Here is a 15,047-nt window from a genome sequence, read left to right as displayed (position 1 = left end):
GGGGACTGCAGTCATTGACATTGCAGAAGCAATAAATGACATATGACTGTATATGGAAGAACTTTAGCAACTGGCCGTCATCTCCTGCCTCCACTTTACATTGCAACGCTGGTTCTTTCTCATCACGTCCTGCATATTTTCTTCTCTTTGTCGCCCTGATTGAGACTGTTTCATTTTTTTGATTGAGACTGTTTCATTTCTGTGGAATACTTGGACTACAGTGGTCCTATACACTCGGTGATCTCAAACCCCCTTGCCCTGAGGCCTATTGCAGCTCACAGGATAAGATTTTGTGGCAAAAAGAAATGTCATTTGAAAGGAAAGTTTGGCATTGAGAACATCAGATATGTTGTGAATTCAGAGAGGAGGTTGTGGAGCTGTTGAAATCAAATTCCACCACTCCGCTAGACATGCTGAGTATGCAAAGTACCAAGAGACATGAGAGAGAGGAACAGGTGACTAGTCTTGTTAACATTCTGTAGAATCTTTAATTTTCAGAACTGTTTGAATAAAGAGTCAGAAATTTGATCAATTGTACTCTTTTGAAGACTTGAAACTATTTTTTTGTATCATACTTGATGTGGCCCAGACACACATACTTTTTTCTCCTGCAGTGCACACATAAGTAGAGTTTGAGAGCTCTGCTCAAAAGTCTAACCAGGAGGCACTTGCTTTTGATTGGGCCTCATGCACACTCTGAAAGGCTTTTTTTCATATTGCTTAAAAACCATGATTCTTATGATTTCTACACAAAATGGCAGATGAGACTCAGAAAAACATGAACAAATTAAAAAACATGTCCAGTGATCGCCTCAATTAAATAAAAAGGCAAACAAAGTAAATGAGACAGTAAGTCCCATTCTCTGCCAGCTTTCAAGAATCATCAAACAAGAGCGCTCTACCAAACGGTGCCTCTTCAGGGATTTTTTTGCTACCTCCCATTTCGCATTGGGAATTAATGCTGGAGGAAAACTCAAGAAGAGTACAACTGGAGAACGCAAGCATGCAGGTGCACTATGAGATTCACGGCACATTCTTCTGTACAGGTATATGTATAATCTTTAGCTATTGCTGTGCAGGAGAGCAAATCAAAGCCAGTAAAACATAAATGCCATAAATAAATGAATAGATGAGCAACAGCCCTGGACTGGAGGGATTCACCTAGCAATCACCCACATCAGATCAGATCAATGCTCATGGAAATTTCATGAAGCTTAGAATCTACAGCGCTTCATATTTCACTATAATAACCCGCAGAGCCGCAGGGGGAGACGGACTGAAGGGGTGAGCGGCGAAGAGGAAGCAGGGAGGAAGACTAAGGTGGGATAGAGAGATGGAGGCATTTACTGGAGGGGAGGGCAAAATGTGAGGCAGAAGGGTGGTGGGTTCCAGGAGGTGGAGGACGATAATTGAGAGGTCACATCGCCGGTTGTTACCGAGAGTGGAGGAGGAAAAGAGAGAGGACAAGGAGGGGCAAGTACAGTAGTTCACCAGTCCGGCATCACAACTGGTGCATCCGGGTGAGCGTGTACTTGCAGGGTGAGCTAATTGGCTCTGAGTTAAGGTGTTAGCGCCTTCTCCGGTCCTCCGACGGTCGGTTATAAGAGCTGATCATATCACAACATCGCGTCTAGCTGTCTTTCTCCCTCTCAACTCATTCGTATCCCCCCACAAGCAACTCCTCCCCCCTCCTTTCTACAGTCTCCAGTGCTCAGGTGTGATCTCATAAGCGCTGCTTGGCGATCGATGCCGCCAGTGGCAGGGGGTTCAATAGCCCTGAATTACGGCTTCATTTCTCCCCCACCGCACCCCTACACACAGATGAGAGCTGCCCCCTCCCGCTCACCCACCACGACGCTCACACCTCCCCACCCTTTACTCGCAATCCAGATCAATACCGTACAATCTAATTTTTATCCATTTTTCCATAAAACCTGAGATTGCGTTTATTTGGAGAATCCGACAAGCTAAATAAAGCATTGCTTGAAAATGTCAGTGAGACTAATGCATGGCTGGAAATTCATACAGAGAAAACAGACGAGTGGAGCTTTTTGCTCTTAAAGCAAGGAGGAGAATGGGAGGAGGGTGGGATGGAGGACTGCTAACAGATTCTACAAATCAATTGAGGTGTAGAAGCTACGACAACCTAAGCTCTAATTATCGGTTGCAAAAAAAGAAAAGTGCATGTCGACAGTTAACAATACCTGACAGCACAGATCCTCGGTGGGAGAATGCAAATTCTGAAAGTATGGATGAAAAGTGAGCGCTTGAATTAAGAGACAACAAAACACAAGGAATCTCTTCCCTGGGTGTGCGGCGCTCATTTAAGCGGGGTATAAAACAACCTACATTGCAAATTCATTTACATCATCATCATGGAGCAGATGCTCGTGTAATAAGAACTGAGCATGCTAAAGAGGGAAAGACAAGCCACATGGTGCAGAAAATTAATCTCAATCTCAAATAGAGGTGTGAATTTCCTTGCAGTTAAGATGGCGTGATTGCGAGCGTGCGGTGCTATCTCAGCTGGCCCGCCGTCTCCAGCTGGAGGCCAGCCGTTTTAATCAACAGCAGGCCTCCACCCAAGCTCAATAAAAGACAGCATTCACAAATAGGAGCAAGACAAGTAATTGATCTCCTCATGCTCACACCCCACATTTATTGCCAGATGACTACATGCTGCAGTTGAGTGTCGGGGATGTGTGCCGATGCACTCCTTGAATCACATGTGCATATGAATGAGGAGTATATCTGGGAGTCTCTGTTTGGGTGGCAGAGGATGTTCCACTCTCATTATGTTTTCTTTTGCACAGGCATTATTGATGGGTGCCTGCATTGGCACCTGCACTATTTAATGAGATCCCGTACAAGAGCAAAGATCAAACATTCTCCCGCAACACATACAATGATTCTCAGTTTTGATTGACATCGATAATGAAGTAATGTGTTTAATAGTGCGGATGTAGTTTGCGGTGGTGTGGAACTGCACTCACTCAAACTAACATCTTGATCCTACTGTATATTTTGGTCTCTTTGCCCGTTCAGGAGCCCAGCTTGGACCTTTGGCCAGTCAATCACAGCTCTCAATAACAGAAAATAACGCAACTTGTGAATTAGATTGTGCGGGTGCTCACTTTGCGTTTGTTTACACACAGTTTGGAAATAATTCATGTGACTCGATGATTTGAAATGTCATTGTACAATCAAAAATTTCGTAATGGAACTTCACCTTTTGCGTCCCTGCACGGTCTGGATTTCGTCAAATAAGCAGACAACTTTTCTGCTCATAAAACTAATTTGAACGTCAAGAGCAAATGTGAACGGAGATGTCACGCGTCACCTCAGCTGGTTTAAATTCAGTTCTTGACTTTCGTCTTTTCACCTCACTCTGCTTGCTCCTGAATAATGTCTCCTACACACCTATAATATCAAGTGAGCACAGAAAGACTACCCCTAATGTTTGTCCGTGCGTGCTTGCAGATGCCCTTCTGCTGCATTCGGCGGCAGTCTTAATGTGAGCAAGCTGGGCCTTTTAATATCAGCACAGCCTGGAGTGGAAGCACTAAGCAGACAAGGCTGCATACTGAGGAGGGAGGGATTGCCTTTTGAACGACAAGGGCGATTCATCAATTTTCTCAATCTGTGGCCGGCACCTCAGCCCCACACACAAAAACTCATGTGCCAGGGCCCCTCTGACACGCATTATTACTACCGCCTTATATTGCATGGAGAAAAGAAAAGCGAGCGCTTCGCTGACGAATGTTCAAAAGACAGCAATCCGGTTAAAGGTGAGACACAGCCAAACATGCAATGTATTTATACAAAGTGGAGAGGAGGGTGTTGGGGAGGGGGGTACGCAATGACTTGATATGCGAGAGAGAGAGAGAGAGAGAGAGAGAGAGAGAGAGAGAGAGAGAGAGAGAGAGAGAGAGAGAGAGAGAGAGAGAAAGACAGAGACTGAGAGACAGACAGAGATTAGAGCAGTATCGAAGCCTCAGAGGTGGGTAAGGCAGAGGGCAGAGAGGGGATAAGGGGATAAAAAGACAGAAGAAGAGCAGAGAATGAAAAAAACATTCTTTTCTTCTTATCAGTGGAGAGCTTAATTGCCTTTGATGAGTCTAATTGGAGCTTTCTGAAGTCTAATGGCAAAGGAATCCTCAGAGACAGTGGAGAACACATTAGAGTAATGGCTTCTCTCCCAATCTCTTCTGAGCATAAAGTTCCCTCCGTCCTGGACGACGACTGTGCCGGGTGTTTGTTTGTGCGGTCACACGCCGGTTCTTCTGAAGTGTCAATGAGCACCAAGTGGAAGACTAAGAGAGCAAGTTTATGGATAGTGGAGTGTGTGCATGTGTACATGTGTACACAGTGTGTGTGTGTGTGTGTGTGTGTGTGTGTGTGTGTGTGTGTGTGTGTGTGTGTGTGTGTGTGTGTGTGTGTGTGTGTGTGTGTGTGTGTGTGTGTGCGCGCGCGCACATTTTTGCAAAAAAGCAGGAGCAGCAGGATTGGGTAGTGTTGACTTAATTAGGTCTGTGTGCTGCTCGCTTTCCTCTCCTCAGCAGAAGTTGATTAGCAGTGCCAGCTGTCCCCAATGTAATTCAGGGTGCGCATGTGTGCGTGCGCCTGCGATATACGAGTGTATGTGTGTGTCTGCGAGTGGGGAACTGTGGCAGCGGGGTGTGCGTATGCGCGCGCTGCCAGCTGCCACGCCGTGCTGCCAATCCTCCATGATTAGTACCCACTGGCAACTGGGCTCAAACTGGTGCCAAACAGACCCAGGAGGGCAACATGGCCCACGGTAATCCAGCATCTCTTTCCGCCATCCTCCTGTTCTCATCCACCTCTCTCCTCTCATCAATATCTTTGTTCCTCCAAAGGGTTTGCCTATCATTCTCGTAAAGCTGGGTAGGCGGGTACAAGTGGCCCTTGAGAGTGCAGACTGTGAAGAGGGCAAAGGGCAGAGTGGGATCTCTGCCTTGACACAGTTGACTTTATCACTGCGAAGCTGCCAGTGCCGCAAGTAGCTTCAGTGTCGGTGTGTGTGTGTGTGTGTGTGTGTGTGTGTGTGTGTGTGTGTGTGTGTGTGTGTGTGTGTGTGTGTGTGTGTGTGTGTGTGTGTGTGTGTGTGTGTGTGTGTGTGTGTTAAACTCCCAGCGGATGACCTCTGCTAAATCTCACCTGTTGAGATTCTTCAATGCGCCAATGCAGAAGCCAAAAGGTAGTGGGGGGAAGAATTCATTCACTGGGGTGAGTTTTGAATAAGTGAATGTGACAAGGTGAAACAGTGGAGGGCTCGGAAAAGATGGTGTGTTTATGCATACGCTTTCCACATGTCTGGCACATTAAAAGGCTGCACACGGGCACGCACACGGACACGGAGACACACACATACACACACAAGCGTGCACACATTTATAGGCTTGGCAGAGTTGAGGTCTGTTGGACAGCTCTGGCATGGCAAAGTCTGCCCACCCATCTGCCCTCTGTCTTGGTAATGCAGTTAGTGTCAATGCGCTCGTGTGTGCCTAGACTACCTTCACACATATATGCGAGCTCAGCAAGCCAATTGCCGCCTTTGCCACAAGTATGCAAACACGGACACAGATCCTGTCAATGTACAGTAATTAAAAGACATCCAAAAGCATGCCAGCAACGCATTCACACAAATGTGATTTTGTCAAATGTTGGCGCTTCCAGCAGGGGTTTACATGCTAAATCCATCAGTAGTTGAGATTACAGACAGATTTATGTGATTCACATTCTCCCCAGAGACTTGTGTCCACGCGTCGGTTAATCACTGCTTCACATTCCCTCTCTGTGGCGCTCTTTTCAACCAGGCGGCCATAAATCTACACCGATACATTTTGATGTAACACTCCTGCTATTCTCTCCACCACAAACCACGTTCTCTGGATGGATCACCATCCCGCTGTATCCCGCCTTCGACAGGGTTAAATCACAATAATCCCACCAATCAAAAGGTTAACCCTCCCCTTGACCTTCACTTGCTTCATAAAAGACAGCAAACACATTCCTTCCCTGCCGTGTCCGTCTTGCTACTGCATGACTCGTAGTCATGCTAATGCATTCATTATAAAAAACAATTTCACCTTTGTGGCACAACGTGTTTTTTTTTAAATCAGAAACTATATGAAGGAACAATGTGGAAAGATAATCTTGGCTAGCACATCTAAATCCCATTCTACTATAAACCAAGAGTCATTGGTGCTTTGGCCATACCTGTGTAGATGAAGCGTCCAGGTGTGCCTTTGCAGAACTGTTTGGATTTGTAGGACAGCGTGACCTCCACCACCCCAGGGATGTGTCTGGGTGGAGTCTGCACTCGGATGGCATGCGGGGTAATCAGCTACAGGGAGGCAGAATGTGCATTAATTGCATGAATTGGATCAACATGTAATTCAATATTACACTATTTTGCAAAAGGTCACAACAGCCAATTTCAATGAGCCACCAATCCCAGCAGCTCCTAATATTCCCTTTAAAATCAACACATGAGAGGTGCAGACCTTGACATGATAGAAGAAGATTCAAGTGTACAATGTGGGTTTCTAAGGACCCCAATGGCCAGAGTGAGATTACAGATTTACGCTGTAGTGACCACCCTTCTTTTCAGAGTTCCTTCCACTATAATTATAATATAGATACGTTCCGAGCAGTCGTTCGTGAGGTGAATTTGGTCGTAAGTTGCTTCAGTGCTATATTTTGTATGGAATGTATTTTTCAGTCAAACACGGGGAAGTATAAAACACAGACATTCTAACAGTCGTGAAATAAATTCACACCTACTGTAGTACGACGACATATATCCTTAGGTCTTCAGTAAACCATTACTTTTTGTTTTGCATCACTCTCCTGGAGCGTCAATGGGAAGTGGGATTTCCTTCCTGCCCACATACTCTACACAGCCAATTGTAAACGAGCATGGAGGCTCCTCCTCAGAGTGTCAACTGGTAAGAGGGATGTCCTCACAGCCCACATACTCTCGGCAGCCAATTGTAAACAAGCTCGGTGAATTGGCCTTGAAACGTTGGCAACACTTCAGCATAGCTGATTGGTCAGCCTTGGTATCCGTCGTGTCAACATCAACCCTTGAAACCTCCAATGTGTGTGCGTGTATGTGCGTGAAGCATAGTACGCAGCCAATCACAAGCGAAATCAGCCGGAAAAGGGCGCGCAATACAAAATCTAACTTAGAGCATCTCTGTCTAAACATTTTTCGACCTACAGAACCCGCAAACATGTTCGTATACACCGTTTTTCGTAACTCGAATCTTCGTAAACTGCGAGCGTCTTGTATATCAAATATTGGCACTTCCACGGTGTGTTTTAAATGTGTAGTGTTGTAAAATGATATGTTAACGTCTAAGTGCTACTATAAAACATAAAAATGATGTTTCCAGATATGTTGATCATTTATGATTCATAACCCCCCCCCAAAAAATCAACCCTTCTTTTCATAAAGCCATGTCTATATCATCGTATTGTTCTTTTTAGTTTTACACATTACTGTATCTCTAATTCAATTTGCTCTTAAGGCCTGAGGTTGAGTTGACAAACCCCACGCGATGTCAAGCTAGAAATGGTGATGGTTGCTGAAAAGGACCTTTATAGAAGACTTCAAAGGTAGTTATGTGTATGTGAAAAAAAACTCTCACTGCAAATATATATTATAGCGCATAAGTAAACGTGTGACATTCTCATACTCAATGCCCCCTTGTCTCAGTGTCTGTCAGCATTGGCTGTCTAGCTGCCGTTAGCTTACATTAAAGCGCCACGGTGTCTTTAAGAGGCTCACTTAGCGTGGCTGATGGGACCACTCGTCGTGCATCCGTTCGTGTGTGTGTTCTGAAGGCTCTTTGAAGGAGGAAAGCGCCAACAAGACAAAACACAGATGAGACCTCACTGAGTGCTCGTTTTCCGCATCCTGTGTCGAACTAGCACTCAAAGCTAGCGGCGCTCAAAAGCTATCAGCGCTCCTGCCAGCATTCAATGCATGTGTACGAGCATGCGTGTTGTTCAAACCGTTTCTTTTATTGCTCACTTAACTAGGCTTTCATTCTGCCATTGTCTGACCCCCACTCACGTTCCAGCGCGATAATATAGGAGCTTTTTATAGAATAATTCTTTTACTAAAGAGAAAGCTGTTTCACTGTGCAGCTCGCTGACCTTCCATTTCTCACATGGACTGCATTTACATTTTTGTTATGTGGCAGATGCTCCTTGCAAAGTTATTCATACGGTTCAGCGTGTATGCTGCTTCGATACAAATTTAACAAAAGATGAACTGGGAGCTGTGCATACAGGTAATTGACAAAACTATAAAGTGACAATGAGACAAATAAAACCCAGGGAGCCTGCTCAAATTCACTTGAATTATTAGTTTTTTTTCAGGATTTTTTTCCAGTTTAAATAGTATATGTATCAAAAGTATGTATATATGCATCTATTGGCCTTACTCATGCTTGCTGCTTATTGTCAATGTTTGCTTTGTTTGTAATATGATCTTCATGATTCCTCGTTTGTTTCTATGCACAAACACAGCAAACTACAGGCCCAATTTTTGTGACAGGACCCCACTGGGCTTTGTTTTGTTGCAGTAATACATGGCCTTGTGTATTGGGATGCTAGAATTTTCAAGGTTGTAAGACGTGCGTGTACTGGGTTGTTCTTTGACATTAAGCCGAGGGCCGAATTCATACCCCCCAAAAAATGGTACGTTAAAACACATACATGAATAAAACATTTCGAATGCACTTTGGCCTTGAGAAAACAGAACAACTAGGATGAAATATTTCCTGAAACTTTTCAGCTTTCATGCGTTGACTCTCTTTTTTATTTACCTCTATTTATTTCTCCGATTATGTCAATAGTGGAATAGATGGATCGTGACATTAACGATATTCATGAGTGACAAGTATATGTAGCTCTGTGTGGGTGCGAGTCGCTTAGCTGGAAACCTGGGACTTGTTTTGACAGTTATTGTTTAATACTTGACAGTAACTTTGTTATCCACTGCATCAAATCTCAAGGTGGTGATTCATTTTTGCTCACCCCCACGGAGACACCAATAGAGTGACATTATGTGCTTGGAATGCATTTTGAAACTCAATGCGTATATCTTTTTCATTGAATCATTTGTCAATCAGGGATAAATCAGTGATTACTGTCATTTTGAAGACCAAATATATTGACATATTTTTGTCAAGGCTGTGGTGCAGCGTGGCTGGAAATTGCTCAAACCTTTAAAACTCATTTCACAATGCGAATGTAAAATAATCAGAATCAGAATCATCTTTATTGCCAAGTATGTAGAACACACAAGGAATTTGTTTCCGGTAGAACACGCTGCACTAGTATCGTCGTCAAAAAAAACTGCTAAGTGGCACTATACAGTTCCATTTATATAATAATGTCACTTGTTTCCATCAAGTTAGGATGACTGAGGTGCTTCATCATGCTGCACACTGTAAACTCTAAAATCTCCTATTGATAAACATATTATTGTACTAAAATACACACTACTGCTTTCTTCATGTCAGTCATTTTGGTTGTATTAGTACATCAAATGCTGCATTTACTGCTAATAGCACACGGAGGAAGGCATTGGTTCATTCAATTGTACAATATTGCAGGCACACTTTTGGTACGCGGGGTTTGGATACATTTTCAAATAATTCATTCATTCATCTTCCATACTGCATTATCCTCGTGAGGGTTGTGAGGTTTGGTGGAACCTATCCCAGATGTCTCTGGGCAGTAGGCGGGCACACCCTTAACTTGTTGCCAGCCAATCGCACGGCACACAGAGACAAACAACTATCCGTGCTCAAAGTCACACACACAGGGACAATTTAGAGTGTTCAATCAGCGTGCTATGCACGTTTTTGCAATGTGGGAGGAAAACGGAGTACCCGCAGAAAACCCAGGCAGGCCCGGGGATCAACATGTTAGGTCTCATGTTCATTTTTTATGTTTCTTAACCAGGGATGCTAATAATTCTGGGAGACGCTGACGAGCAAATCACATTAAGTGTAAGTGGAGTTGAAAGCAAAAATTTAACACAACTATAGAAAAAGAGAGTGCAGTGAAGTCACTCCTCTTTGCTCTTCAGAATATAAATAGAATGAAAGATGCACATAAAATTGTGGAAAGTTCACATCACTTGCCTGCTGCAATGTTGTTTCTAATAAAAGACGAGAATTTAACAGAATGTACATTTATATTTCATACCATGCAGGGTACTTGTTTCCAGCAAGCTGTTATAATTGGTTAACCCAGTGATTGTTTACATGTATATTTAATGATACACTGTGCATCTGGGTAGAATATGCATTTGGGGGAAATATGATCCAAGGATAAAAACTCATCATTCCTTTAGTCAATATACCATGGTGGACGAATGGTTATGGTTATGTCTTATTCTTCTTTTCCTTTCGGCTTTTCCCTTCAAGGGGTCACCACAGCGAATCAGTGTCCTCCATCTTCAGAGATTTGATTTGCATGTTTGTTTTGGCCAAGCTTTTACGTCGGATGCCCTTCCTGACACAACCCTCTGTATTTATCCGGGCTTGGGACCGGCACAAGATCATGTCTGCGTCACAATTCTGGGAATCAGGGTTGTAACCTTGGCTTGTGCCTTCCCATATGGAGTTTTCACATGCATCTAGGTCTGAAGTTCCAATTAAAGATAAGGGAGCCAAGGAGCACCAAATGAGGGTGGTAGTCATATGAAAAGTTCTGTCCAGTATGAGCCTTTCGAGTGACTAAAGGTTGACTCACCTCACTCCAAACCAACATTGTGCCAAAAATGACCTGCAGGCCGTCAAAGAAGTTGTCTCCGATGATGATGACGGTAGCGCCTCCTGTGGTCCAGCCTTCGCTGGGGCTAATGGCTTTGATGCTGGGGGTCGCTGCAAAGATTAAGGAACAGAAAAGGTGAGATGTTAAGTAACCTAAAGACAAGCCCATAAAGGAATTTGCTACTGGCACCGCTGCGAAGACCTTTATGGATATGACACGTGTAACAATCCCCATCTTTGCACACACACGCGCACACGCTACCTGCTCTGCTCATCTATTCTATCCCAGGGGTTGAGAGCAAGCGAGGAATACTAATCAGAGTGATTATACGCACCCCGTTATTAAACATCACCCCTGCCCCGTGTGTGAGGGCAACAGCGGTGTGCTTGTTTTATGACACGTTGCAAAGCGCAAAGGCGTGTAAATGTCAGGTGTGCTGAGTGTCTGATCAAAGGCCATGCGGCCGGGGAGCGGGGCCGACCCAACACTAGCGCTGCCCTCGGAATACAACGGCCTCATTAAGCAAACACTTAGCACTTGCTCGGCTATCTGACTCCTGCACCCGCTAGTCTCAGTGCTTGGCCAGTCGGCGCACGGTCATATGCAGTCATTCCGGTCTGGGTCTTTTCGTAATGTGTTTCGCCAGCTGTTTAGGACTTCCCCAATAAACGAGACAGAATAACAACAACACACCATATTTTCAATAACGAGAGCTCCACTGTTCTTCATGACCTTATCCACTGGTATTATGGATTTACAGATTGCGCGATGTGATTGAAGAAAAGAACAACTCGGGGAAAATGTTTGTTTATACAAGCTAAACCTCTTTCTTTTGCTTGTCAGACATGCTGTAATTCTGCAAAGCGGCATAATCCACTTTAGACTAGGCTGACTTTTTTCACCCACAGCCCAGCCTTTGCTCTTGGCCTGACTCTATGCTCTGTTGATCCTCCCCAACAAACCGGAATGATATTTTGCCTGACGATACGCCTGCAGAGATCAACATTCAGCAAGCGGCAATCTGTGGCTGTAATCACGGAGTAAGATGCCTTCTTTTCACAGCCGTTGATATTATGTGCGCTCCATGCATGTGCGGATGTGTGTGTGAGTGTGTGTGTGCGTGTCTGTGTGTGTGCGTCTGTGTGTGTGTTTGGATTAACCAGATGGTGGAACATGAATCCATGTGATAGGATTATACTTTGGGGTGTTCCTCTGTGCCATCTGTTCAACTCTATGCACTGTTATTTATTATCGCCTGAAATGAGCCCCCCCAAAGTTGTGTATCCTGTACACCCTCTCAACACGGCGGCGGATGAAAAGTGAAGGAAAAAACAAAAATAAAGCAAGGTGTCTCCTTGCTTTGAATTTCATCTTTTCTTTGTACCATCAAGCACACTTGCTCCTTCCTCATGTCACGGCTGCTGCTTCCCCTCTCCTGTCAGGCCCTCTCTCTTCTCTTCCTTCACTGCTGTTGTTGCGCCTTCTCACCCCCATGATCAGGAGAATAGAAAATCACAGGGAGGAAATTCCCAAACAAATCTCTCTGACGCAGGGAACATCTGTTAGCATGGTGTACCATACTGTTCTTTCTTTGTACGAACCAAGCCCTTGATGATGACTCCAGTATGTATTGTCTTTACGAAAACTTTCCGCATCGGCTCTGAGGCTAGGCCAAGTGGCGTGCAGAGTAAGCATTAAAAATACTCAACCATAGCATCCGACCATAATGCAATCTACCACAGGCCATCATGTAAATCCTTGCTTAGTGTTTTTTTGGAGGGGTGGGGGTCGTTATCATGCTCACGGTTGACTTTCCTCAAAGAAAAAAGAAATATGTTTCTCTTATTTAATCTCTAGGAAATAGAAATGAGAAAATAACTGGATTAGAGATTTGGGAATCAGTGCATGCTCCCTAAATCATGTGCACATGTCATTATGAAGTATTAAAGGTTTTGGTCTGACAGTGCTAGTGCAATGTGCATGGGTGTGTTTAAAAACCTGAGGGAAAGGGAGTGATGGGGGGCTGCGGGATAAAAGTGAGTCTCTGAGGAAATAAAGCCAGTGTGTGCTTTAAGCAGAACAGACCTCATACGACAACATAGTGCTTATGCGAGACAGAGTAGAAGGCCTAGAGGCAGAGACCTGAGGGGAGCAAGCCATCAGGGACAGACAAGAAACTCCCTAGCTACCACTTTCTCCTCTCTTAGCGCAATCTAGAAACACTGCAAGAGACAAAAAGTGAGAAACACGAGTAACAAGAAAGACGGGAGGGAGGGGAGGGATTGAGACACGACAGTAAGGAGGGGATAAAAAGTGTGTCGACGGGAAAGGAAGGGAAGGGGAGGACAGAGACAAAGAAGTCTGATATTGTGTAGCTGATTTCATTACCGTGTTCCAGGTAGGACTGTGTTCCCTCCGACGGGTCCAGTCTTCGAGCTCTGCGGCCGTGTTTGGAGTTGTTGTGCACAAACATGTTGTCGGACACTGCTAGCACGTGACCCTCCACGCTCACCGTCGTTGACACAACCACCTGAATCGGAGAAAGCCAAATGGAATCAGATCAACTGGGAAATTTGGATAAACTAACTTGGTTACTTGGTTTGTACTAACTTGGTTTGTACTCTAACTTAGTTAGAGTACAAATCATTGAAAGCTGAACAATCCTAATTTGGATCAGACCCAAGTACATGCCTCACTCAATTGAAAATGAAGGAAAATAAAACAAGGCCCTCATATTGTTCAAATCCAGATTCAAGGCCCATAAAACAGAGACCTTTTTTGACTCTTTGTCCTTCTTAAAGAGGGGTTTTAGCCCATTCTCTTAAGATGATCTTGTCTTTTTAGGTGTACAATTACATAGCATGTTGTTTATTGTCACATTTTGGTCATTCATTGAACACTACAAAATTGTCCCTAGGTGTGAGTGTGAGAATGACTGTTGTATGTCTTTGTGTGCCCTGCGATTGGCTGTCAACCAATTGAGGGTGTCCCCCACCTAGTGCCCATAGACGACTGGGATAGGCTCCAGCACCCCCCGCAACCCTAATGAGGAATAAGTGGTACGGAAAATGGATGGATTGTATAAGTGGCGAGCAGTTCAAACATCTATAATTATTTTGATCAATCGTTATCTATCATAGCCTACGCCCTGAACTATTGTCAAAACTATTGTCTGCTCAAGGAATTGAGGCACTATAGATGTAGACAATCAACAGAAAGCGACAGAAAAAAGTTCTTTGTAGAGCTCAGTGGAGTCAATGGCGTCACATTGGCATTCATTGATTCTATTGATGGTAATTCATGTCAAAAAGTTCTTCTGACTGCATTTTGTTTGAGTTTTAAAACAGATTGATTCATACTATATTATAGGTCTACTCTCTTCTCTGCGCACACTAACGCTTATTTTTTATGCTTTTTTGTTGTAATCCACATCATTTCTTTTGATTTGCAGCTAACCCCAGAAAGGTCATTTGTACTTTTGAGTTGCATGTCACCTGAAAACGTCTCATGTCTCGGGGATTGCCAGCATTCTTCAGACAATTTTGGTTGCATTTCAGGAAGAACTTGAGGAAGAACCTACACATCAACACAGAGGAATAAAAAAATAAAAAAATAAAATAGTTGTTGAGTTTGAAAAAGAGCACCTGTCTGTCGGTAAAACTATTGCATCTGTGCTGAAAACATAAAACGGGACGAAAACAAAATAAAGCAGGAACGGCAGACATGGGCTCACGCGTTTCGTGCAGCAGCCCCATCCATCAGTTCTTTATGACAAAAGGCAGTTTTGGATGTAAAAACTGCTCCGGGATATTGAGTAAGATGCTACCTTGTATATCCATCTCGGGCTGCTGTCACAGCTTGCCATAAACTCAAATGGGCAGATGCCCCCCCACCAACTTCGCCCCCGTCACAGCCCAGTGACGGAGGTTGTACTGTAGTTACCATGCAGCTCAGTCTTGCCATTCCTGCCGCTCTCAATCTCAGTGTGAGCGACCACATCAACAGCACCTGCCATGCATTATTAATAGGCTGAGATGGCAAGTATGGCTACCCACATCAATACTTAATGAGGGAGGGAGGAGGGTAGGTCGGAGTAGTAAAGGAGGGTGTGTGTGTGTGTGTGTGTGTGTGTGTGTGTGTGTGTGTGTGTGTGTGTGTGTGTGTGTTGAGGTGGAGGGGGGTACCAGAGGCCTGAAAAGCAGAAAGAGGATGGCTGGCAATTTATT

General features: G+C 44.3%; 1 protein-coding gene across 6 annotated transcripts in view; it reads right to left on the bottom strand.

Moving 5' to 3' along the window:
* ebf1a (EBF transcription factor 1a) overlaps window positions 1–15,047 on the bottom strand; it is a 66,360-nt gene that overhangs the window by 17,683 nt on the left and 33,630 nt on the right. For all 6 annotated transcript variants that reach the window (XM_088989658.1, XM_088989659.1, XM_088989660.1 and 3 more), the window contains exons 7-10: window positions 14,316–14,397; window positions 13,210–13,351; window positions 10,801–10,931; window positions 6,241–6,367 (exon numbers count right to left, since the gene is read on the bottom strand). In XM_088989658.1, the coding sequence (XP_088845784.1) occupies window positions 6,241–6,367; window positions 10,801–10,931; window positions 13,210–13,351; window positions 14,316–14,397 (482 nt within the window). The remainder of the gene's footprint in view (window positions 1–6,240; window positions 6,368–10,800; window positions 10,932–13,209; window positions 13,352–14,315; window positions 14,398–15,047) is intronic.

This window comes from Hippocampus bargibanti, linkage group LG02, assembly GCF_051943395.1.
Source record: "Hippocampus bargibanti isolate YZ-2025 linkage group LG02, ASM5194339v1, whole genome shotgun sequence".
In the NCBI taxonomy this organism is placed as follows: Eukaryota; Metazoa; Chordata; class Actinopteri; order Syngnathiformes; family Syngnathidae; genus Hippocampus; species Hippocampus bargibanti.
This window is presented reverse-complemented; position numbering and strand designations above follow the sequence as displayed.